The 26536-nt window shown below is 47.9% G+C and overlaps 1 protein-coding gene across 14 annotated transcripts in view; it reads right to left on the bottom strand.

Moving 5' to 3' along the window:
- The window catches only part of ADGRB1 (adhesion G protein-coupled receptor B1), a 260069-nt gene that overhangs the window by 81775 nt on the left and 151758 nt on the right, over positions 1-26536 (bottom strand). For 10 of the 14 annotated variants that reach the window (XM_084509051.1, XM_084509056.1, XM_084509044.1 and 7 more), the window contains 3 exons: positions 26036-26138; positions 25025-25068; positions 762-903 (listed from right to left, as the gene is read on the bottom strand). In XM_084509051.1, the coding sequence (XP_084365177.1) occupies positions 762-903; positions 25025-25068; positions 26036-26138 (289 nt within the window). The remainder of the gene's footprint in view (positions 1-761; positions 904-25024; positions 25069-26035; positions 26139-26536) is intronic. The other 4 variants (XM_084509057.1, XM_084509048.1, XM_084509050.1 and 1 more) reach the window with 1 other exon arrangement.

Below are 26536 nucleotides of genomic sequence, written 5' to 3'. Positions count from 1 at the left end.
AGGATGGGGAGAAAGAGGAGGAAGGGGTGGATGGGGAGGAAAGGGAGTAAAGGGGAACAAGGGGATGAAGGGGAGTAAAGGGGATGAAGGGGAGTAAAGGGGATGAAAGGGAGTAAAGGGATGGATGAGGAGTAAAGGGAGGACTGGGAGGAAGAGGAGGAAGAGGAGGATGAGGAGGAAGGGGTGGATGGGAAGGAAGGGGAATAAAGGGGAAGAAGGGGAGTAAAGGGGCAAAAGGGGAGGAACGGGAGGGCGAGGAGTAAAGGGAGGATGGGGAGGAAAGGGTGGAAGGGGAGGAAGAAGAGTAAAGAGAGGAAGGGAAGCAAGAGGAGTAAAGGGGAAGAAGGGGAGGATGGAGAGGAAGAGGTGGAAGGGGAGGATGGAGATGAAGGGGGAGGATGGGGACGAAGGGGAGTAAAGGGGAAGAAGGGGAGGATGGAGAGGAAGGGGAGGATGAAGAAGAAGGGAAGGAAGGGGAGGAAGAGGAGGAAGAGGAGGAAGAAGAGGAAGGCGACACCGCCGCCGCAGCACCCCCAGCGTGTGTCCCCCCCCCGCCGCCCCCTCCCCACGCCGGCACCCGACCCGCACCATCGCTGGGGCACCGCAAAGCCCCGGGGATGCCGATGCCGGCAGTGACCGCGGCAGGGCTGGGGTCCGTCCCCGCTCCCCTCCCTTCCAGCTCCATCGCTCCCGGACCCTCCCCATCCTTTTATTTAACCCCCCCTCCGCCCCGTAACACCCCCCCCCGGGCCGGTACTCACCATGTCGGGGTTGAGCTGGGCTAAGATGGCGAAGGCGGCGAGCCTGTCACACAGGCATTTGGTCCGGGAGGCGTCGAGCGGGACCGTTCGGCAGCCGCGCCAGGACCAGGCGCCGGGCGGGGAGGCGGAGGCGGAGGCTCTGCTGGAGGGAGGGGAAGGAAAAGGACGGGGCGGCGGAGAGAGAGGGAGAGAGGCCGTGAGGGAGGGCGGCGGGGGGCACGGCGCCCGGGGGCGGCAGCGGTCCCCTCAGGCTCGCCCCTTCTCCCTCCTCGTCCTCCTCGGGGATGGGGATGGGTGTGGGACTCAGCGGGGTGCTGGGCCAGGTCCTCGAGGTGGTGTTGAGCCTGGTCCTTGACCTGGTTGTGGTCCGGATCCTGCCCCTAAGCTTGGTTCTGGACCTGATCTTCAACCTGGTTCTGGTCAGGATCCTGACCCTAAGCTTGGTTCTGGACCTGGCCCTTAACCTGGTCCTGACCCTGGATCTGATCCTGACCCTGGTTCTGGTCCTGACCCTGGTTCTGGTCCTGTTTTGGGACTTGGTCCTAGCCTGGTGCCGGTCCTGATCCTGATACTAATCCTGCTTCTGGACCTGGACCTGGTCTTGGTCCTGACCCTAATATTGGTCTTGGACCTGGTTTTGCCCCTATTTCTGGTCCTGATCCTGACAGTAATCCTGCTTCTGGACCTGGTCCTAAGCTTGGTTCTGGTCCTGATCCTGACCCTAATCTTGGTTGTGGACTTGGTCCTTGACCTGATTCTGGTCCTTGATCTGGTCCTAGACCTGGTCCTGGACCTGGTCCTAGTTCTGCCCCTGATCCTGGTACTGGTCTTGACCCTGGGCCTGGACCTGGGCTTAATCCTGGTTCAGGACCTACCCCTGTCCTACACAACCCATATATACCTCCCTAACCCTATATCCCATATAGTCACATAATCCTATAGCCCCGTCCCACACCCCTTACACCCCTCAGTCCCCCCATATCCTCATCCCACCCCATATACACCCCCCTCACCCCAAATCCCCCCGGCGAGCACACCCCTTCCCCAAACACCACCCCCACAATGTGATCCCAAAACCTCCCTCCCTGGCTCTGGAGTATGGGAAAGGGTCGCTGGGACCTCCTCGCATTAGTACCCAACAGGACTTTTCACTGAGAGGACAATGTCCCTGCTTTTTGTGTAGGGTGAGAAGGTCAGGATCCCTGCAGACAACCCAGGAGCACATCATAGGACACAGAGGCAGAGCAGAAGGGCCACACACCCTCTCTGGGGCAGCACAGGGTGAGGTGTCCCCTCTCCACATCCTCAGAGGAGGGGACAGGGACAAGAACATCAGCAGTGAGCTGAAGGCAGCTCCAGATGGAGCCGAGCTGCTCAGCAGCCTGAGGTAGCTCACAGATGGCCCGGACCTCAGGCCACTGAGTCCAGCAGACCTGTCAGGAGCTGCTAAGAAGTTTTTTGTAGGACTGGGCTCCACACACACGTCAAACCCTTCCTCATGCAATGGGCCCGAGCCTCCTGCCTCCTTCAACATCCCTGAAAGCAGGGAGAAAGGGCTGGGCACCAACATCCTAACAGCGACCAGCGCAGTTTGAGGATTGAAAAAAAAAAAAAAAAAGCCAAATGTAGTTTGCTTGTAGGAGGTCTGAGCAATGCACAACCCAAAACAGTTTTTCTGGCACCTGTGCAAAGCTTTCCAAGTGCCCCCACCCTACTTCTTGTCCATCCATGTCCCAACCCTACTGCGTGTCCATCCACCCATGTCCCAACCCTACTGCTTGTCCATCCATCCATGTCCCAACCCTACTGCATGTCCATCCACCCATGTCCCAACCCTACTGCTTGTCCATCCACATCCCGACCCTATCATTCTGACCCCGACCTGACAGCATTCCCCACTCCCTTCCAGGAACTGTCACCAATTCACCAGCTCCCTTCTTGAAGGCACTGAGGGATCCATGGCCAACCTCCAAGGGAATACGGCTCCTGAGCTCTCCCCAAGATGTGCTGGCCCTATTTCCACGAACCACAACACCAGTCACTTGTTCTGTTTCTGCACTGCCACCGAGACAAAAGCCTCATTTGCGGTGTGTGTAAATAATGACAAATGCTTAAACTCTCTCAACCAGTTGTGTATCGCCATACAAAGTGTTCATTTAGCTTGACAAAATCTCCTTTCCTTAAGTTGATTGCTATTAATTTCTCAGCTTTAATGAGCGTGCTATTATTCAATTATAATCAGGATGTTACCCACAAGCCCCTTGTTGTAGGATCCTGCATCCCATGGGGTTATTGCGCCTACGACAGATGTGAGCCTGGCGGCTCTGGGGCAAGGATGCATGCCTCTTTCCGGACTTGGAGAACTTCCCCTCTTCTCTCGCAGAAGAGCAATGACCCCCAATTAGCCTTAGCCTGCTCCTTCCAAGCCCTCGCATGCAAAATTGCTCAGACTTGTCTCTCTTAAAAACTCCCGGCTTTATTAGATGATGTATAGCATGTTTTCTAGCAGCTGCTGTAATGAAAAGTATTTCATTAGATAGGGCTGCGGATTAAGTAGCCATGCTCTTTTCCAATTACAGAATATAGACGTTTATTGAAATTTCTGCATTATTATAAATAAATCTGTCGTTCCAAGCCAGTAACAAACCAATATCATTAGGATTCGTTTTCTCTTAGCATACACTAAATTTTCCTTTTTACTCACATTAACAATCCCAAACAATGAAATTATTCCATTTTTTTTCCCTCTTATCTGTTTCAAGCTTTTAATTTGTGTTGCTTGCTATCAATTTGTCCTTCCTGCATATCTCTACACCAGCTTTTACTTTCTCTCTAAACCAGACTGTTGGTTTTGTAGTTATTGACTTGTCTTTGCTCTTTTTGTTTGTTTTCTTTGCGTGTGCTCTTTAGTGCTGCGGTCATCTTTTTCATTTATGGCTTTGCAGCTATCTTGGAAAGCATTTTAAAAAGGACTTCTAATTACCCTTAACTTTTTCTCTTTAAACAGGCTTTCACAACAGAGAGACACCCTTGAAGTTATCGTTTCCACACCATATATGTGTGTGTTGACACGCACGCACACCCCATGCCATGAGCAATTTGGATTCTCTTGAAACGTGTGGACACAATTGCCTTCACATTACTTTCAATCCTGAAGCTCAGCTTTACTCATTTACCAGCTCTCAGAGTAGACTAGTACAGATCTGGGCCACACATCAGTGAAAGTAACCTCATTAAAAAATAAATAAATAAAATAAATAAAAAGAAAGGATAAAAAGGAAAACAAAAAGAGATCAGAAAGCCTACCAAAATGGGAAACCCCAGGGAAGGTATCAGAAAACAAATACCTCTCCCCAGATGCTGTGCCCGGTCTCACTCTCTCGTGGCAGAAAAAATGAGAGCACAGCAGTGAGCTCAATATCAGAATAAAGTCAGTCCAAAGCCAAAGCCACACTTGGCATGCTCTGATCCCCATTTCTAGGTGCTCAGAGAGAGCACATAGTGATATCTAGGAAACCAAACAACAAACAAAAACGACAACAAAGAGAAAAACACCCATTTTATCCTACCCCCACTTTGCTCAGGTCTGCTGCCTGCTTATTTATCCCACTGGATTCAAAGAAATCAATTGGATCAAAGCCACACGGGTTTTGTCACTTTAAAAGCTGCGATAAATCACACCAACAATGGGTGCTGTGGGAGGTGCTGAGTCAGAAATTCGGGGTAAATCATCTCATCAACTATGCCATTTAGCAGAAAGTGAAAATCCAGCCCTCGTTAATTGATTATTGCAAAAAATTAAGCTGCTCAGGATATTTAAATGGCTGCTGCTCCAAAAGGGCATGTGCATCGCACTAGTTTTAAACTCAAAAGTAGAACTCATCTCTCTTTTTCCTCTTCCTCTTCATGAATCTGTTTAATTACCTGTTCTCTTTGCCCTGCAATCCTTTGGACAGGATTAATCTGGAAGGACAGAATAATGCTTTGGATATATTGAACCTTCGTCAGCCTCACTTCTGGATTCAGCATGTATTTCTTCATTTTAAAATAAATTTCTTGTCCACATGGTTGCTAATAAGCTCCTAAAAATACATAATTGAGTTGCAACTGGAAGACTTCAAACTCACAGCTGTATCCAAACCTCATGAGTAATGCCAGCTGTGCGATTTTGGGGTGTTCCAGCTGTGGCTATGAAAAGCTTGAGCCTGTCTGGCAATATCTGTTGCACATGGCATATTTAATGCCTCCAAGAGAGATCTAATGGGATCTGTCCATAGTCCAGGGGATCACATCTGAAGGAATTGCCTTCTTGTGGGATGGGGATCGAGTTTTGCCCAGACAAGGGTGTGTAGGATCAGCCAGCAAAGCTTAGCAAAAGCCTCGTGGTTCACAGCAGATTTCAAATCCTAAGTGGTTTAATCATTGAAATTTGTAAAACGGAGCTTGTTTGTGGGATCTTTTTGAGGGGATATTGCAGCTGCATGAAAAAATGCCTTCATCATGGACCTGATTAAAAGCTGCAGGAGAAATTGGGATTGTTACAAACAGGTCCTTAAAGGAGATTGTGTGTTTGTGTATAGATTTCAGCTGTACGTCAGCACCGAGCCTTCTTTTTCTCAGCAAAACCATTGATTCTGCAGAAAAGTACACGGGGTTTGCAATGGAAAACCCCTGCTCACAACTCAGCAGCAAAGAAAAGGAGCAGGATTTGAGTTATTCACAAATATTGAATACAGGTACACGAATAAGGAAGCAGAATTATTTCCAGGCGGTCTCAAGAGGAGAGGGAAGAAAGAGGAACTGTGCTAAAGGGAAAACGTGGGCAGAATATCAGAGAACAGTGTAGTCAGACTGATTACGAGCCAGTCAAAGAGGAATTGTAGAAATCCCCAAACCAGACTGGAGTACAAAAAAAAAAAAAAAAATTGTGCTGGGAGGGTTAGCAGGAAACCTGACAAGTTTGTTCTGTCTCTGATGTCTGTGGTCAGATTTATCTCCGGTGTAATTCCAGCGACGTTCCATGAGAAAATGTTTCACCATATGTTACAACATGGCTATGAACATTATTTGAGCACTTGATGGGAAAAAGCAATTAAGCACTGTCTTGTAGATTTAAACAGGAGCTTAAGGACTTTCTGAAATGGAAATGCTTTTCTGAATAGGAATTTGCACAAAGGATGAGGCTTTGTTGTAGGAAGAGGCATGGATCAGGAAGGGGGGTTAAAAACAGGGTATTTATTTATGACATATATAATATAAAGGATCTCCAGAGGTTTCTTCCAACCTCAGTAATTCTCTGACTCTGATACTTATGGCTTCACATGGGCCGTCCCCCCTTTGCTAACCAGGCAGGTCGTGCAAGCACTTGGCGTGGGTCCAGCTGGCAGATTGATTATTAATTTGAAGAACCAGAGATGAAGTCAAAGTTAATCCTTTTTGAGGGATTCCCAAAAGCAATTTTCATTTCCAGCCAAAGGCTGCCCCGGAGCGCCTTTCAAACGCTCTGGCTCTGCACAATAGCTCGGGACAAAAAAAAATGTACAATCATTTTGCTGCAGCAAGTGTGGCACAGTCAGAGGTTCTGCAGGACCTCGGGGCTGGATTACAAAGCGAATGGATCCCAAGAACAAGGGACACAAAAGGGTTTGCTCCTCTTGGAAAAGAAGGCAGGTTAGAAAGAGATTATATATAACTTCGATCTGCTGCTAAAGCTGTTGTGAAAGGCCTCTTATGACACAGGTAAACACTAAAATAAATGAAACATTGAGCCAAAGATGGGCTAAAATCAATCTAAAACATGTCAGACTCTCAGGAAGTTTTGGACACTATCAGTGCCAAAGCAGTAATAATGCTTTGGTTAGTTTAGGCCTTCCTAAGAACTGGATAAAAGCTGCAAAACTGTTTCACCAGGGTCATCCTGTAATCGAAGACATTATTTTGCCTTTTATCAGTCCACTGACTGAAAGCCAGGCTGAGCTCTCAGCGATGCTACTGAAAACCCTGTGAGACATCACATACATCCAGCAAGTCAGGCTGGCTTTGCTGGAGTGCAACCCCTCCTCCTAGAAAAACCCAGTCTGAATTTCAAGCATTGCACCTGTTTGGTGACATCCATGTAAAATCAAGTGTCATCAACCTCATTTAACTGATAAGGAAACTGAGGCACACAGAGAAGATGTGAAGGGATGGAGTTGTGTTAAGAGGGCACTAATGGGGCTTCTTCAAATAAGCAGTCACTCCTCAAACCACTGAGCCAAGCTGACTCTCAGTCGATAAACGAAGAGTACAGCTTGTGGTTGGGTTCCCCAATTTCTTTACTGAAAGCAAACAAAAAGCAGCTTTCCAGAGCCACTCTTATCAGAAGTGGGAGCAGTCCTTCTTCCATCCCATGTTGTAGTGCCCAGAAGAAAAAAAAGCAGGAGGTATAGATAGGTAGGTAAGTAGGTAGGTAGATAGGTAGATAGTTAAAGAGATAAAGAGATAATGAGATATAGATAGATAGATAGATAGATAGATAGATAGATAGATAGATAGATAGATATCTGTCACTTACAGGTCCCTCATTTAAACACCATGACAAGTCTGACTTCCCCTTCATGCCCATGACAGTTGAGTTTCTCCTACCACTGAAGGAAGAGAAGTTACAATGACCCCTAAGTTGCATCCATGAATATGACCCCAAATGCTTTTGTTGAACCCAAGGGCTCTTCGTCTTCTGGGAAACAAACCCCAACAGACGGGGATGATGTGGTCACTGGGGTATAGACCAGGGCATGAATTTCATCTTCAGCTGCTGAGACCCCCTTAAAAATTTTACATGGCACTGATGCCCTTTTTCTCACCTCCACCCTGACAGCACAGACCTGGCACTAAACAAAACAATTCTCTGCCAGTAGGAAAGAATCAATAATCAGATTAGTGACTATTTTTAAATAAATTCTTAAAAAAAAAAAAAAAAAAAAAGGAAATTGAAAAAAAGAAAAAAAAAAAAGAAACCTACTATTGATCCAGTCGCTTGGTGTGAGGAAAATTAAACCAGGAACATAAACCATTAAACCATTAAACATAGGAATATATATGTGTATATATATATATATATTTTTTTTTTTTTTTCAGAGGTCCCTAATAATAGATGGTTTCAAATAATTCACTTCAGAACCGACACAAGGCAAATGGAGAGAGTGAGGATTTTAGAAGAGACTTGGGACCTATGGATGACATGGGGTATTGGAGATTTTCTCCAGGTCCTTTTCTTTTTGTGTGAGGAGGGACAGGAAGAGAAAGTCGTAAGGAGGTTAAAAGCAAAGCCTTTTCCCAGCTGTGAATTTGTAATCATGGCTAACTGAATTGGAGCATTTTGCAGGGGACAAGGTTACTTACTATCTGCAAATTAGCCCTTGAAAAAAAAATAAAAAGAAGAAAGCCCATATGCAGCATCCAGTCTGAAGCCATAATTAACATAAACAATGTTAAAACTCACAAAGAACTACATATTACCATTGAAATAAAGCATATGGCTGGCTAAATACCCGTAAGATTATCTGGAGATAATCTTTTCAGGCACCATAAATACAGCTGATGCTGAGCAGTAATGACTCTCATCAGAAGGCTACACCATCCACACCGTCCTGCTGGAAAGTGGCTGACAAATAACGGGCACTTTCCCCTTTTACATCCCCACACCATGGCCCCACAAAAGGCCTGAAATGTAGACGTGGTGCTTCTTGCACTGTGCCTTTTCCTCTTGCCTCAGTCCCTGGGGATGTGTGGGGTGGGAGAGCAGACCTCGACCCCTGGGCCTGTACCCTGTGATGGCAACTTTGTAGACTCATAGGATCATTAAGGTTGGAAAAGCCCTCCAAGATCATCTGGTCCAACCATCCCCCTACCACCAGTGTCACCCTCTAAACCATGTCCCTAAACACCAGGCCCAACCGTTCCTTGAACACCGCCAGGGACGGTGATTTCACTACCTCCCTGGGCAACCCATCCCAATGCCTGGCCACTCCTTCTGAGCAGAAATTTCTCCTCACGTCCAACCTGAACCTCCCCTTGCACAACTTGAGGCCATTCCCTCCAGTCCTATCACCTGTGAGAAGAGGCCGACCCCCAGCTCCCCACACCTTCCTTTCAGGCAGTTGTAGAGTTCAATAAGGTCTCCCCTGAACCTCCTCTTCTCCAGACCAAACAACCCCAGTTCCCTCAGCCACTCCTCATAGGACTTCCTTGCACTTCCCTGCCAAATGTCCCTGACAAAGGCAGCCACAGGACAGACATCTCACCCAGACAGACCCCCAGAAGGACCAGTCTGCCCAGCATGTCCCACCCAGTAACCCGATGAACCATCCTCAACACATGCCACAAGTGTCAAAGCTTTAATGCAGAAGACCCAATACCTTTGGACATAGAGAAGATGTGGAGAAGCTGAAATCTCTGCGAGCGTCCTCGTTCCTTAACATGGGAATAAATGTGAAAACCCTGTGAGGTGTCACAGTGCTCATATTGTGGAGGAAACCAGTTGACTAGCCGATCAAAACTGTGGAAACTCTCCTTCATAACCCCATCTTAAATGATTGTTTAAGAAATAGAAGATCTGATCCCTCCCTCGGCATCACAGCTAGACTTATACACAGCATCAGGAATTCAAGCCTGCAGTAGCGTGCGGATGTTTGTTGTAGAGAGTATTTGAAGATTTTTTTTTTCTTTTGCCTTGTGGATTTTCTCCTTTGAAAGGATGATATTTTCAAACTCTTCTGCGGAACTGTGTGAAATAGAAACCGAAAAGCCTACAGTTTCCTATAATCCCGTGACTTCACGGCTTTGAGAAAAAAAAATCGTTCTCAGATTTAGCTAACCCACAAGCACTGGGATTATCAGGTCGCCTCACCTGCCAGTAACTGCAGGAGATGACCTTGGACTGCTTTCCACAAAAGTTAATATTTTGTCCCTCCAAGATTTTAGTCTCTGTTTTTAAACTCATTATTGCTATCCAAAGCTAGAAGCCCAGGCCATGCCTCCAAGTCTTATTTTTGGGGCAAAGTTGCAGAGTTGGAGCTCTCCTGCTGCAGCAGAGTATTGGAGCAATAGTCCTTTAGGTATTGGGGTCATCGTGGGACAAAGGTGACAACAGGAGGCACTGTGAGAGTACTGTAAACAGCATTTGGGACTTGCTGAAGCTGCCTTTCATGAGCAGAGGGAATTCCCACTGTAATTTCACAACAAAATGCTCAGCACGCTGCAGGCTTGTGGCTGATTCTGTAGGCAGTCCCATCGTGCTAGGAAGAATCAGGCCAGCACGCCGAAGTGATAAGCAGCAGCCTTGTCATATGTACCGAAAACATTTCAGGGAAATCCTTGGAGGAACCAGGCGCCTTAGCTGAGCACATCCTTTACTACGCCTGGACGCTGTGGTCCCACATTCAAGTCTTGTGAGAAAGGAGGCTTAGGAAGAATGGGGAAACAAGGCAACAGAGGCTTTTTCTAAGAGTGCCAGATGCTAAAGTAAATGTAAGACATTGCAGCCAGCAGTTAACAAGCTGGAAATGCTCCCTATGGCTAGTCAAGGGTGTATAAATGCCTTCAGTGGAAAAGCAGTGAGAGTAATACAGACACCTGGTGAGAGAGATCTCACATCCACCTCCGTGCATGGCCAGGATGCCTCAGAAATAGCAGTGTCTGTGCCCTGCTTGCAGTCCAACATTTTGTCTTAAATGACCCCAAAAGAGCCCCAAAGTACTCCAAGCTGCCCTGAGCCCCAGCCAGAGCAGAAGGCTGGCTGGCGTGGGGCGACGGACACAGCCATCCCTCCATGGTTATCACACACAAGACCTTGGAAATGAGAGGGCAGCAGGCTTGCCTGTTTAAACAGCTGCTTGTCCAGCTGGGGATTTTGAACACTGCTTTGCTGAATGGGACTGAAAGAGGAGAGGAAGACGAAAGTGTGTTATTAGCTCTGAACAAAGAGTCTGCAGATCCCGGCTCTGGTACGCATCCCCACCACTTGCACTCTGATTTTCAGCCTCCACTTCTCTGAAATGACCCCAGCTAGTTTGTCACTCTCCCCAGCTTTTGGGGCAAACTCAGTGATGGTAAACCAAAAAATGTTGTCTACCTATAAGCAACACCTTGCAAGCCAGCAACCAAACAGTGCTGCAGAGGTCCCAGTCCTGGTTCGAAGAGTGCAGGATGCCCTAGAGCCAGGTCGGGAAGAGGGATGGCTCTCTGGCCACAAAAACACTGGCTCCAGGGTATGCTGCTTCTCAGAAGCCTAAATCAGAAAATTTTAATGGCTGAGTGCAGGGCTAGTGGATAAAGAGACAAAGAAAAATAAATCAGGCAGATGACAGAGGGGCTGGGAATAGGAGAAGGTAGCAGACGGTAAAAGAAATTAAATCAAGAAGCCAAATTAAGGTGCTGCAGGCAAAGATGAAGATGCTGGATTAAAGATTAACCGTAACCAAGAGGGAGATGCAGTCCTTTAAAGGTACAAATTACTTCAATGCACTTAGCAAAACCCACACAAATCTAAGAATAAAGTCCTCACAGATGCAAGTGGATCACAGTAAGAGATACATCTGGACTTGGAAATGTTGGATAGCTTCACGTGCTGGTGTTTCCAGCTGAGAAAGGGGAATTAAAGGCAAAGCAAGGGCAAGCTGTCTAAAAAAAGGGAAAGCGCTTGCTGACGTAGGGGAAAGGGTGTAAGAAATATCTGCGAAGGGTCTGGCACTGTGCAAACAAATCCTGAATCTGTGCAGGGGGGCTGCTGAGCCTTTTGGGGGCTCTGCTCAACTTTGGGGCTCTGTTCACACATCCCCATCAAACTGCAAACAGGGTAAGTAGGCCACCCTTCAGCACTGCTGCTGGGCACAGGAGGTACCAGTCCCATCAAAACAAATTAAGTGTTTAGACCGCTTCACATCAATGCTCTGGGGTTGCTGGGAGAAAGGTTGCCGGTGCTTTGCCACCTCCTTTTAGCACAAGCAGCTCACGTTTTGCAGTGGAGCATCCGAGACCCTGTTCCCGTGAGAGCAAGGGTGGAGGTGGAGGAAAATGAGGGGTCATGGGGTTAACTTTTTTAATACTCTGAAGCGTTCTCATCACTTCTTTCAGCCACCCTAATAAGATTTTTCTGGGCAATAAAGACTGCTTAATGTCCATATGGGTGACAATAAGAGCAGGTTATTTCTAGCTGGTTTGCCCTGCCTGTCACAATCCAACCCTGCTCCTCAGACAGACTTTCATGGTCAGAACTGCAGGAAAACACCAAAATCAAAACTAAGACCTCCAACTGTACATGAGTGAGCTCTGGATCAGGCACAAGGAGCAATGAAGTGCTCAAAGAGCCAGGGGACAGAAAGAGGCACACACGTATGTAGCAGGAAGGTTGAGTGGGTACAAGCTCAGCGAGCAGCACTTCTTCCCAGTCAGTGCTTTCCTCCGCTCCTTCCTTTCTATGTGGCCTCCTTTCCCTCTGTGCTCTGCAAAAACGAGCATTTCGTGGAAGCTGAGCAGAGCTGACAGCCCCTTGAATGCTTGGAGTGCCTCCCTTGTTCCCAAGTCAAATTTCGGAAAGCAGCAGCTGCCCGTTCCTGAAGGTCGCTTGGATCCATCCTGGCTCAGTGGTGCTACATCGCTGCTCATCGTTATTCTGCAGCTCTAGCCACCGTGCATGTCCTGCCACATTACATGCTAGTTTGTTACACATTTGGGGGAGAGTGGGATAAAGAAAACGTAAAGCAAAACTTAAAAAAAAACATCGGGATTTCTGGCTTAACCGACGTGGGTGTTCAAAGGAATCTACTTGAGGGTTTGCTTTGGATTTTTTTTTTTTTTTTTTTTTTTGCAGGAGAGGAGGAAACCGCTGGGAAATAAAGATGATACTAATGCAGGGAGGAGGCTAGTGCACTAATAAATGTTAATAAATAAATGCTGATACTTGACATCGTGCTGCCCCTCTCCTCAAACAACCCATTCCCAGCTCCCTGGCTTCCCATCGGATGTTTTTTCACTGAGGGTTGATGTTGACAGCTCCTGGGGGGGCAGAACCCAGCTTGATCAGAAGATTGGGGTCCATTTTATGTGGTCAGCATTGTTGGGTCTGTCCCCACTCCTTCTCTCCCTTGCTGATGAACGTGGTTGCGAGCAAAGCACTTGCAAAGAGCAGAAGCAGGAGCAGGTGCTGAGCGGAGCAGCACGGGGCTGCTTGTGCTTTTCTCGGGAAAGCAGGTCACGGGGGAGGAGGGGAACTCGTTTCCCAGCTTTGCTGCTGCGAATGTATTTAACCAAAGCGACGCTGGCAACCAAACACGCTGCCGGCTCCTTTGGATTGCTATCCAAACCTTTTAAACCCACTCTCTGCTAATGAAAATGGCTTTCAGAGATGCGGGCTGGTGGAAACATCTCTCCTCCCAGCAGCATCACTCCATTAAAGCCTCTTCTCCCTCCTACCCGTCCTGCCTCCCCTCTCTCCATCTGGGCACCATGAAGGACAGAGTGCTCTCCAAGACACCCGGCCAGAGGATTTCAGCTCACACCTCCAGCAGCACTCTGTCCCCAGCCAGTTAACCTGCCCAAATTGGACAGCTGTTGCAGCATCTGTGCAAATTTGCACCGATTTTGTGTGCTGAAATGAAGTGGTGCTGCACAAAGAGGCTTTGGAAGGCTCAAAGGGTATTCACCTGATGGGGAGTTTCCAACTTGCCACTTAGCAGCAGGACACGGGAATACTCCTTGGCTAATTAAATACCTGCCAATTACCAGGCAGTGCAAACGATGACCGTGCTGGTTAAAGTAATTTATACTGGAAAATGCCTGTGCTGCCCTGTCTGTGATTTGCAGCATCAGGGCTGGTTTTTACATAGAAATTATGTAGAAGGCACATTTGTGGGGGTGAAGCATCCTTCCTTCCTGCCAGTCCATCCACCCCAATCTGCCCTAAAACCTGCTCCTAACACGCACGCGCACCGGTGCCAAAAGCATCCATCACCGCTTTCTCCCTTGGCAGGCTGAGAGCTGAAGCCCAGCTTCTGTGCCTTCTGCAGCCCTGTGCAGACACCTTGGGCTCTGCAATGTCCTTGCAGAGAACAAAGCAGCTCCTGCTCGCTAAAGACACCTGCCTGAAATACTCAGACTTCTTCTCCCAAGCTGGGCAGCTCAGAAATCCCATATGACTTTTTCCTACTCTGATACCCGCTGAGATCTCAGGCTTTAAGCCAATAACAACAAAACACATTCAGCCTTCCTGGGAGCTGCTTTCTGAAGGGAGGCACAGAGCATGGGATGAAGCCAGCGAGCATCACCACCATGGATGAAGTGCAAAATCCCCCCAGGAAACCTTTCTCCTGTGCTTTGGCATTGCCAGGGTGCCAAGCGTGCACCTGGAGCCAGGAGCCTCAGCAGGAGCAGATCAGCCCCGGCTTGCAGATAAGGAGGACGCCTTCTGCTACTTCCCACCCTGATGGGAAGCTGGGGAGATGGGAATATCCAGAGGAAAGGAGCAAGCGAGCATCAGCAATAGCAACAGGAGTTGCTCAGCTTTTCTCAAAGGAATTAGCGATGAAGGTTTTGCAGAGAAGGAAGTTTCAGGAGCTACTGGGGACAAATAACCAGTTGGGGAGAGAGAAGCTGGAGATCAGAGAGTGTCCATGTGTGTGTAGTGGGGATGGAGCTGATCAGGGCATTTCGTGTGGTACTCAGGAGTCCTGATGGTGATTCCTTGGAAATCACAACATTGAAATGCGTTCGGGTTTACTATATTGTCCCCATCCCATCCAAAAGCCCCTTCCCAGCACTGCTGGCTGGTGAATCAAGGTCTCCACCATGCATTGAGCAGGGAGAAGATGGGCAGGGGAGGACCAAAGCGGTGAAGCTGCTGGTTCCAGCCCTCACCTGCCTACGGGTAACAGAATGGGGCAGGAGACAGCTCACACTCCCCTAAAACCTTAATCTGGGTAAAGGCAAATGCCAAAGAAACTTCAGAACTAGAAGTGACGTAGAAAAGGAGGGGGGTTGTCCAGCTCTAGCTGCAAGAGCAGCACACTGGAGGCTGTGAAACGCTCAGGCATGACAGTAATAGGAATCATGCGAGCCTTGCTTCCCTGGCTGCGGCAGCAGCTCTTTACTGCTGTTGAAGATGTAGCAGTCAGGACAATTTCAGCTGCTTCCCAGATCCCAGGAGGAGCCAGCAGAGCTGGCAATTAGCAGAAGCATCTTTCGCACTTGTAAACTGAACGAATCGGCTGGAAACGGACTGGGAAGAGGGGAAATGCCCACGCCATGATACCATGTGTAACAATGCTTCTGAGACGGTGGTGCCTAAACGGATGGAAAAGCAGCTTCCAAGAAGGGGGTGGGGATTTCTGCTTAGAGCTACATGAAAAAAAGTCAGAACAAGTGTCCCATTAACGCAATACCCCTGAGGACACTGTGAGGGGATGCACCTCCCCATCATCTCCACACCATTCCCTGCTCCATCGTGCTAAGTCAATGCCACATCTGAGCTGCATTTTTTTTTTTTTCCCCTCTGCCACATTACAGGAGCCTCAGACAAAGCAAATTAAATCTCCCTCCTCACCCTGAGTCGATCTTATGGGGCTGAAGAGCAGAGCCTCTGCGAGGACCGATCACTGCACCACTCCTCCATGCAAAATGCTGCAGCTGTGCCTGCTGCAGCCCTGCCCATATCCACACTGATGCTACTTTCTCCCCACGTGCTGGCAACTGCAATTTATGCCCTCAGCATCAAAAATCCCTCCCCTCCAGGTATCCTTGCAGCTGAAGGTGGATTTCCCCAGCTAGGAGCCAGATCCTTCAGTGATATTGGGCAAAGGAAGCTTTATCTGCTCTCCTTGCATCACCATGCTCCAGGAGCTGCTTTTTTTCTTGAAACAACCTGGATTTTAGGTATTTGCACTGTAGTTCTCTGCTGCACCCCTGCTCTGGGCCACAGCACTACTAAACAGACCCTTGGCACATGCTGTTAAATGTCAGCACAGCCTCCAGCACAGTTTTAACCCATGCATGGGACACACGGAGTAGAGAGCCCCTGATGCACTGCTGCAGCTTTCTTTGGGCCCCTATAGACATTGGAAGGCACGTGTATCCCAAATGACATCCCAAAGACGGTAGTATTAAGGCTGAAATCAGACCACAAATAAACAAATAAATAAAAATCACCTGGCTGTTGGTGATCCCTGCACCAAAACCTGTGGGGTGCCCCTAGGTCACTCAGGAGCCTTGCCTAGGATGCTTGAAGGATGCTCAGCAGTCCTTAAGACTCGACACGTGAGCCAAAACCACCGCTAAATAAATAACATCCACTGGAAAAACTAAATGTTCTCCTGGATCCTTGCCTCCTCTGTGTCTTGTCTGCCTGGTTTGGGACACAGCTGGCTTTTGCTCCTAGCCACCAGCAGAGCCATAGAAGAGGATGGAAGCTTTGGGCTCTGGCTCAGATGTGCTCCTCCTTGGTGACAGTGTGTGATGCTCCCTCAGCTTCTCCTTCTCCATCTTTAGAAGACAGCATCTGGGATTTTGAGGACAGGCATAATTCATCACTGCAGTTATGAACCTTGTCCTTCCATTACCATCCACATCAGGATGAAAACTGTCCTCAGACCTGCAGATTTCCCTCTAGGAGGTCCTCATCTCTTGCTGGGTCAGGATTGGAGTCTCCCTGCAAGGTGTCAGGCTCCAGGGAAGAGTGAATTTCTCCTCTGGCTCTCCATCAGACCCCAGCTCCTTGTCTGACAAACCACCCCAACAGCATTACCCATGTCCATTAAACCACCTTGGGAGGCAGCTCTGGCCCCAAGCAGAGAGCAGCTCTGGGAGATTAATACACAGGATCCAAAGGGTCGTTACTGTAATTGAATCCAAGTATTAGCACAGCATTGGAAAAGGTTTTGACAACTCAGAAAATCATTACAGGCCGTGTTGCAGCCTGGGGGGGTTAATGGGGCCTTCTGGCCTTGCTGTGTCAGTTATTTTTCTTTCCGAGGCTCCTGATGGAGGGTTAAAGGGAATTCCAGTAAATCTGGGAGGAGGGGAGGATGATCTGTCCTTCCAACACAGAGCTTTGCTGCCTTCCAGGAGGGCTCAGCCCCATGGCTCTGTGCCATCTTCCAGCTCCTGCAGCTCAGGTGCGTGGTCCTCTGTTCCCATTCTGCTCCGTGAAGGCTAAAATTCACATTGCATCCTTTGCTGCTGCTCCCACAATGGGCAAAGCTGACAAGATGTGGGCTCATCTCACGTGCATGACAAGTAGAATCATAAATCTCATGTTTAGATATCCAATTTTCAAGTAATAATACCTATTTTTCCTATTTCTTGTCACTTAATGGAGCTCCTCACCCCTAAGTTTCATGACATTTAAAAGAGCTGTCGGGTGTTATCAGCGCAGTAGACTCGGAGAAAACTGAGGCACGAAGCTTACATTGATTTGCCCAGACACACAGAAAGTTCATCGTTAGATGAAGGCTGTGTCCCAGGCACGGTGTCCTCTTTTTGCTGCTGTATTTTAACAGAACATTTCATCTCCTCGTGCAGTGCATGAGCAGTCAGGTGAAAATGCAAACAAGCCCTTTTCTCCTCTTCAAAAATGGGGTCAAGCTTTCCCTGCCCTTATTCTGTGCACCAACTCTCAGACATTTCCCAGCACGTCCATCAGTCCTGTCCATCCTCAGGCAATGAGATGGGCACGCAGACCTCTCTCTGCACCCTGACCACTTCCCAGGGGCTCCCATCAGCAAAGTTAGAGCTCTGCAAGGTCTCTGGGACTGGAAGAGGCAGTTTTGCCCCCCCTCATTATTTTCCCCACTACAAGGCAATTCTAAAGCAGGTAAGAAACCCAGTAGAAACCCAATTCAGGATGTTTTTCATCAGCTAAAGACAAAGAACAGATCCATACATGGTTGTCAAGAGATTTTAAGAAAAACTGATCCCCCACTGTTTGAAATGGTTGTGATGAGGATGTGCATCGCTATGTCTGGCTTGCATCCTGTGCAGCTCGTGGATTTTATCAGAAATGAGCCACTTGGAGAAGTTCATCAGAATTTTTCTCAGTCTTGCCAGACATTTGAGCAAGAAAACCTGATGAGGAAACTCCTTGTGTTCTCAGCAGAACCTGGGAGGACACAGCCTGTTTGAGCTTCCACCTAGTGCTTATCTTTTGTGTTTTGGACAATCCTGGGATACTTTTGCTCAGGTCACACATTCCCCCCCTGCTATGCACAGGCTGCTCCACAGCCTCCAGCTTCCAGCAGAGAGAAACAAGGCTCCAAAGGACACAGACCTGCTGGGATCTGCAGGTTTAGAGACAGGACCATTAGGGAAGCCCTCCTCTGGATCCAGACTGGCTTCCTTGCACTCGTAAAGGGGAAAAAATCAATCCAGAAAAATAAATAAATAATTAAATAATAAGTGCATGGAGGTACAGGCACCCTGCTCTGAATTTTACACGTGGCAGGTGATGAGCATCCTGACAATGCAGATGTTTGTCTCTCCTCCATACACCTGAGCCTGCCTTGAAGCTGCTTCAAAAACACACCCTGTTGGCTATTGACCCACTGGAGTTGGACCACACCAAGGGTGGGCTTCAAGTTTCCCCAGCATCCTTTTTTATTCTGCACTCAAAGGCCTGGAGCTGGAATTCTGAGCTCTCCACCAGCAAAGGCAGCTGCCTGTGCTGTGTTATTACATTATCAGCACACACAAGGTACCACGCAGGCAAACACCAAGGGAAATGCAGGAGAAATGCACCAGGGAATGGGTGCAGAGCCCAGATATTTCTGCTTCACACAATCCAGTAGGACATCACATGTCACCAGAGACCCTCAGTAGCCACATCTCCATGGCAGGTGGCCACGGAGGGCCACATGGCTGCTGAACTTGTCCCCTCCCAGCTACAAAAGGGCTTTGTGGCTTCAGGGCAAGCCCAAGGACAGACTGGATGGGGCTTTGGGCAGCCTGGGCTGGTGGGAGGAGTCCCTGCCCATGGCAGGGGGTTGGAACTGGATGGTCTTTAAGGTCCCTTCCAACTCAACCCAACGCAACCCAACCCAACCCAACCCAACGCAACCCAACCCAACCCAACGCAACCCAACCCAACCCAACCCTATGATCCTGTGATTCTGTGATTGTGTTGTTCATACATGAGAAAATATACCTGAGTATTGCCCTACATTTGCAGATATCTGCATAGGGCACGTGTGCCTACATCCACATTCGGACTCACCAACAGCATCCTGCATCGATTACACACAGAAACACTGACATGTGTCCTTACCCGTGGCCAGGCACTGGCACCCACTTCTTCCTGAACACTCACCCCATTATATCCTCGCATGTGTTTTGCATGTGTACCCATGTGGGAATTACACACACACGGGGCTTCAGAAGCTGTCCTGATCTTCACAGTGCTTTGGTTCACAGCACACACACAGCACCAGGGAAAGGTTGGGGAAACCCTGCCGAACCCAAAGCCTCTTCCCAACAGGGCTCTAGTGGGACTTCTGCCAGCTCCGTAAAGAAAATTAATTTATTCCACTTGTGCTCTTGACTGCTTTTCTAGGAAAGTGAGGGAGAAGCTGGAGTATTCGATTCAGAGCCCCTGAATCCTCTCTTTCTCCTCTGTCAGAAGCTATTAAACCGTGCTCTGTTGGCAGCAGCACAAGCCCTGCATCATGCTGCTCGGCTTCTCCTGCATCCTGTGCTGTGAAAGGAGCAAGAGAAAAGCCAGCTCCTGCTTTTCCCAGTCCCATGGACAGTGCTGACTGATGGGGAGTCACTCAGCAAAGGCCAAAGAGTCCCTTGGAGGCAGTTCCCTGGGCTTCCAGCAGCACCAGCTTGCCCTGGACTTGCCTCCCTGAGAGCAAGCTGGGAAGCTAAAGCCTCAGGCACTGGAGGTGTGACCTGGTTTCTCTGAATGAGAAATGCTGTGGCTACTCTCGTTTAGTCCTAAAAAGGGACTCCTGGGGCCATCCTTCAGTCTGCCTGGGTGCACACTGAAAGTGAAGTCATCTGGGTTGGATCAGGGCTACTTTCAACGGGTTTTAGCACAGGGGAACTAATTCACACCAACCTCCCTGCATGCCCCTGTGCAGCACATCACTCCTTTTGTCCACTACCATCCCCTCAATTCCTCCACGGGAACACGCAGGAGAGGCAGCATTTGCAGCTGAAGCTAAAACAAGCTGAAGGTGTTAGTTAGGGGAGCTGGGACAGGGGTCCCAGCACTGGCACCCTGCACAGGGCCACATGAAGGAGGTGACACTGGCAAGGTGGCTCCTGCACACCTGGCTGGAGTGCTGCAGAAGGAAATATAATGCATAATGGGCTGTGAGTGGGTGCAAAGAGGAAAGAAGTGATTTCTCATGGGGCTTTGAGGCTGTAACAGGCCTTGCAGCCTGTACACGGGCACTCATCCATCTTTTTCAACACAGGCAGGCCATGTTTGCTTTTGATGTGTGACAGCGGCAAGGCTGGGAGTGCACTAGATGATGCGCAAAAGATGTGTCAAAGAAAAAGGAAGCTGATTCCTGCTGTTAAGGAACTTTCTTTCAAAGGGAAGTTATTCGGAGGTGGATGCAATGGGCCGGTGTGAAAGTCTCCATAGGATGCTGTAGCTACAAACCCTCTCTTGTGACACCGGGCAGGGAGTACAAGAAGAAACAGACCTATTGTAGATGCACTCTGAAGGCAATGAATGAGTAACCACTAGGACTGGGATTGCATTAAAATCCTGGAAAGCACAAAGAAAAAAAAAAAAAAAAAAAAAGTGCTTTTCTTTTTATTGAGTGCATCAGAGGCTTCCAGCTAGGAGGGCACAGTGTCCTGCTCCTCATGCTAGGCTGCAGCACGCAGCAGAGAGCAGCTCTCCTTTGACCACACAGGGCACGCAGTCAGGAATTCAGGCAGATTGGGACTGTCTACATTAGAGCCTGAGCATCCCATCCTGAAATCAGGAACCTCAGGTAACTCAGCAGCACTGCAACACCCACAAGATTGCTGGACTACAGACACCCCATGAGCACAGCGACCCTAGGGCAAAATTCTGGCATCTCCTCCTAGGATGCTTTTGGGCTCCTTTGGCTTGTCCCAACAGGAACAGATCGATAGTCTGCCCTGACTGGCAGCATCATAAAACACCCCGTGAATCCACGGGGGAGATTTCTGCCTAACCTTGGATGAGGATTGGGTTTGGGATGGAGCCAGGAGGATGTGAACCAGCCTCATCCCATGACCTGCAGCATCGCTCACCTTCTCCATGCCCAACCTTGCCATACACGGGGCACCTTCCTCCACAGCAATGTCTGCATTTCTTAAACGAGATAGGTTAAAGGCTTTAATTACTGAAACAGATGATCTCTCCCAAGGGAAGGTAAGAGTGTCCTTGAATTAAAACCACAGATTCCTGAGGCTTTTTCTCTTCTAGGAATGAAGAGCTCTTTATGCAAATATTTGTGAAGGCTCAGAAGCTCTCTCAAGAGCAGTTAATATAATGCCTACATTTATTTTATATTGTTATGCTCTTCTTGGAGACACAGAAGCAAAGAAAATTTGGTGGCAGGAGCCTGCCAGCCCCTCTAAGAGCAAGGGATGAGTCCCCTGGCAGCACAGACTGGCCAGATCACCCTGGTGCACCAAACCATGGTGGGTGAGAAATAAAAATCTGGTGGTGGGCAAGAATGTGAGAGCACATAAAATGACTGCATCTATCGACCCAATCCTGTCCCAGCAGGAGAAAGAGGGAGCACCCAACCAGATCATGCCTGGACTTTAACTTGGTCAGGGCTAAGCAGCTAATAATTACTCCAGATGAATACCCTTGGAGGAGAGCCAGAGAATCCCAAATCATTCTCTGATTTCAACTTTCAATTACCCAGCCGGTGCTAAGCTCATTAATCATACTTGCAGCACCCAACACAACAGAAATGAGTCCCTGATCCTCGCCCCTCTTATTTGATGGTGTGAGGAGTTGGGGGCAAGAGGAAGAGAAAAGAGACGCAGGGGTGCCACCCACGAATCTAATAGTCACTTGTAGGGGCTGGGATTAATAAATCAAAAATCCATTATTAATAATACCGGCTTAAATATCTATCTAAATGCAAATGAATGAGCACCGGGGATTTCTGATTTCTTTTTTTTTTTTTTTTTAAATGTGTTCTAACAACTCTGTCTTGGAGGAAGCACATGCCCACATGATAATTGTCAGTTTTAATTGCAATTTTACAGCTCAACCCTTCACGGCCCATGGATTTTAAGTGGCTTTTAAAGGGCCACAGCATCTTTTGGATGGGATTGAAAGCTCAGGTGGCTGCAGTAACAGGCAGGAGCTCTTCGAGTTCCCTGCCTCTGTGCCTGGTAGGTCACATCAAATAAAAGGGGATAAATCCAGAGGTTGGTTTGCTGCAGTGGAGGTTGGATCCCCAAGGTCTCCAGCCTCAGATGGGTGACTGGGGACACAATCTTGGAGCAGGAGCATGGAGAGCCAGCAAAGGAGCCAGATTAAGAGACAGAAATGTCTTCTGAGTAAGCAAAACCATGGGAAATTGTCTTGGCTTGTGTGGGGAATATGGCAGGGAGAAAACCATGGGAAATGAAGCTGTAGAGCTATTGAATTGGTCAGAGCAGGGAAATAAGATTTTCTGACATTTGCCCACTTGCACGACCATCTTATGAGACCAATCAGTGGGCTAATTTCCAATTAAGAGAGAGAGAGAGGTGGCAGGAAGAAGAAGGTGGGAGCAAAGGGAAACCCACATAAGTGCAACTGAACCTCAGGGTTTCCTGAGTCTCCAGCCATGATCTCAAACATGTACCAGGCAACAAGGTTTCTTTAGGTTCCCAGGGGAACCTAAAGAAACCCTTACTCCAATCAGGAAACAAGTATCAAAAACCGTGATCTAAACCCCTTGAGAGCTCCAGGGTGCAGCTCAAGCTGGAGGTGGGCATTCAGTCCTGGACAATAGGGTTTGCAGAGTTTGCCTTTCATTAGACTTTCCCAGGACACAGCAGTGGTGGCAAATGAGCTTTGAAATCTTGTGCAAACAGCTTTGCAGCTCCCCTTGCCAAAGCTCACGGGATCAGGTCTAGCTTTGCAACATCCCCTTGAAAAATCTGCTGACACCAGCATTTTGGAGATTTTAACTGCTTGAGACTGCAAATGTTGTTTGAAAACAAGTGTGTGTGTGCATACACACACACACAAAGACGAGTCTTAGCAGCAACATTTGTGCAAACAATCTGCTGGGGTTTTGGAAACCACCCATGAGAACTGAACCCCGATGCCAGTGCCAAGAAATTGCCTGCTTCACTCTTAGACCATCCTTCGATGCCGTGGGTCAGACCGAAATATTCCTAACATCCCGTGCCCGCAGAGAGACAACAAGAAGCTGAACAAGCTGCCAAGCCTTGGGAACAAGCATGTGGAGCAGCCAGAGCTGCCAGGACAAGGCGGAGGTGAGGGGCACTGGTTTGCCCCCAGATCTGCAGTGGCATCCAAGCTCCCCGAGCCATGTCCAGCACTGGGCAGTCCTTCGTGCTTCTCACACCGGGCACATTTCAGTGCCAGCTCCAGCAGATGTGTTTCCACTCTGAATGCCCTCATCCCACCTAAAATCCCTCCACGTGCAGGCTGGATTTTGTTTTTTCCTTTCTCATGCTACAAATAATTCAAGGGGGTAAGTAAGAACGAAATACCCTCAACCTTCTGGATACAACACTCTCACTGGATAGGGTTATAAAAGCAAAATGTATGGCAGAAAAAAAAAATAATACACAAAACCAAAAAACTCAAGCTTCTGTGAAGACCAGAAGAGGCATTGGTTCCAGCTTCTAATTTGGCTTTCCAAAAACAGAGTAGTACACAAAAGCTTTAATCTCAATTAATTCCTACAGGACAGCTCCTGTCCAAGCTTCCTCCTGAGCCTGCCCACCTATAGACAACCCTCTCTTTTTGGCTGACCTACAGACTGAATCTGCTCTCTGGCATGTAGGCAATACAATACAATCCCCATTTATTAATTCTACCCATGTCCTGCTGCATGAGGTCAGCAGAGCACTCGAGGTCCACACCTTGCTCTTGAATATCAACCATTCTCAAATGCTGGAGCAATTTCCATGGTAAGCCAGAGGGACCAGTGCTGCCCTGGTGGATAACACGGATGTGGTTTCACAAGCTCAGAGTTTCCCTGGGTTCCTCAGCTTTCATTTGGATCCACTCACACATGCCAAATTAATCACAGACCAACAAGAACTGACTGCAAATATGTTGCCCGCCTATGTGTGTATATGCTGCTTAATGGAGCATGAAAGGGGAAGAATAAAATCATTTTTCAGATGCTGCAGATAATAATAATAAATAATAATAAAAGCAGAGGTATGTGCCAGGGGAGAAACTGAATGTAAGCAGAAAAGGAGTCAGGTCGGTCCACAAACTGAGATGCAAAAGTTAACGAAGTAAAAACACCATTAAATCAGACACTTTGGGCCCTCGTTAAGTTCATTCAGGATTTGAGACCACATTTTTGGAATGCTTTTTTTTTTCTCTCTCTAGCAATTATTTTCCATACAGACTTTATGGTCCTGAAACATTTATAACTCTGGATTTTTTTTCCCTGCTAGGCACTATCACAATACTCAAGGCAGCTATGGCAGGAACCCTCACGGAAATCACATTACTATATCTCAGTTGCACAACACCTACTTCACCATGGCAGGCTATATTTGCAACAAAGAGCTCTGATTTTGCATTATTCTTTAGAGCCACCATGATCTTATGTCTCAGTTCATGTATTCCTCATGTTGTAACATCCAAAGTTGGAAGAGTCAAAATGAGAAGCCACCCTTGTAAAACATGGGTTGGGGTCAAAGGAATACACAAACCTCCCTTCCTGTGAGCAGAAGTAGATATAAGATCCCTGCTCAGACTGATATGATGCCCTGTTACAGGTATGTGACATTCTTGGCACACAGATCCCTTCATGAGCTACACTGACAAACCTGATTTTACTTCTTTAAGTATAAGACCCAGTTCAACTGACAATAATATACAACACCAGGAGAGATTCATCTGTGTGAAGGAAGGATTGTTCCCCACCAGGGCAAAGGCCTTTGATAGTTGTGGAGGTTGATGCAGGAAAAAAAATGAGTAAAGAGTTCAAGCGACTACAACAGACTGACACATCACTGCTAAAATTGTGAGGATTTCACCCCAAAAGCACACGGGCCCGTGAGAGTAAAGAGAAAGCCACAAAACTCACCCTTCATTTTCATCCCACAGGATGCAGGTCTGGTTGGTGGTTCCCTGTCAGGAAAAAAAAAAAAAGAAAGAGGAAAATGGAGCACATCAGTGCTGTGCTGTTTATGGGGTATTTGGAGCAAGAGGAGAGAACTATTCAGGTCCTGCTGAACAGTTTCCACTACTTTAAGCATGGTGTGTCTGATATGGAGCACAGATATGAGGCCTTGGAATAGCTTCTTTTACCCTTGGGTTGAAAGGTGAAAATAAAATGGGCCTCGCTTTTCTCTCCATCAATACAAGGACTATGCAAGGGTTTGACTCCAAATACTGTCTCTACCTACTGATATTCTTCCTCATCCCTTCTCTCATACAGAATCCTTTTGCTGCTCCCTTCTGGAAAGTGGATCAAGTACACCACGTCCTGCTGTGGGACACAGTTCTCTGAAGAGCCACGACACTATAGGGGGCGGCCAGGTATGGTTAAAGCCCCTGAAATACATTTATCATTACTTCTTCTGCAGCTGTCTTTGTGCACTTCAGAAAATTCTTCCTGGAAGGTCCAAAGCAAATACATGACAGATCTAATACTCGTGTTCCAAAGCCTCAGGAAGACATCTGAAATCCACAACAAGAAGGGACCTGGGGGTATGTAAATGTCCATCATGTACATCTGCTTGGGGTTGGCCAGGGGACCCTAGAGGGGATCTTCATCTGCCTTTTACAGCACTGACCACAACAATAATATTCAAGTCTCTAGTGGTATCTGCAAGGAACATTGCAAGCATCAATCAGAACAACCTTTCCCTTCCCTCTTCCTTTACCCAGGAAGATCACTGTCATAGCCTATTTTCTGATGAATGTACATTTCTTTTTTTTGCCTACAGCTGTGCCTCACAGTGAAATGATGTGAATGTGGGTCAAATATGCCCGTGTTTCCCCATGCAAGCAGTGCCATCATGCTCTTCCTGCCTTGGCAAGGAAGAAGCAAAACGCAGATGTGGGGTGGTGCAGCTTCCCAGGAAAGACTTACATTGTACAGGTGAGAGAATTCAATTTCCAAGGGGGTGAGGAGAGACCGGGGAAATGGCTTCACAGTCACAGAGATGACCTTGGAGTTTAGAACAGTGCTGTTCCTGGGAAGAGAAGTGAGAAGATGTGCTTTAATGGCCACTGGGGGAAAGTGCTGAATCCCACTGCGTCCCTTTGCAAAACGGAGAGTCCCACTGCATTCATCAGTGGTTGTACAAGCTTTAGTGAATACAGTGCAGAAAGAACTGGCCCCATTACTTTAAAATGCCATCAAAGACACCTGCTGGTGATGGACCCTGCCCTCTGCCCCTCCAGCTCTCCGCACAGCCACTCTGCATTTATTTCCCTGGGAATTAGACCATTTATGAAATGCGTTATGGACCCCTGCAGCTACTGGCCTTAAAAGCCATATCTACCCTGGCAAGAACATGGCAAGAATATGTCCCAGACATATTTTCTGGCCCTGACATGAAGAAACAGAGTTCATTTCATATCCTTACAA

Source organism: Aythya ferina (assembly GCF_964211825.1).
Source record: "Aythya ferina genome assembly, chromosome: 2".
NCBI lineage: Eukaryota > Metazoa > Chordata > Aves > Anseriformes > Anatidae > Aythya > Aythya ferina.
This window is presented reverse-complemented; position numbering and strand designations above follow the sequence as displayed.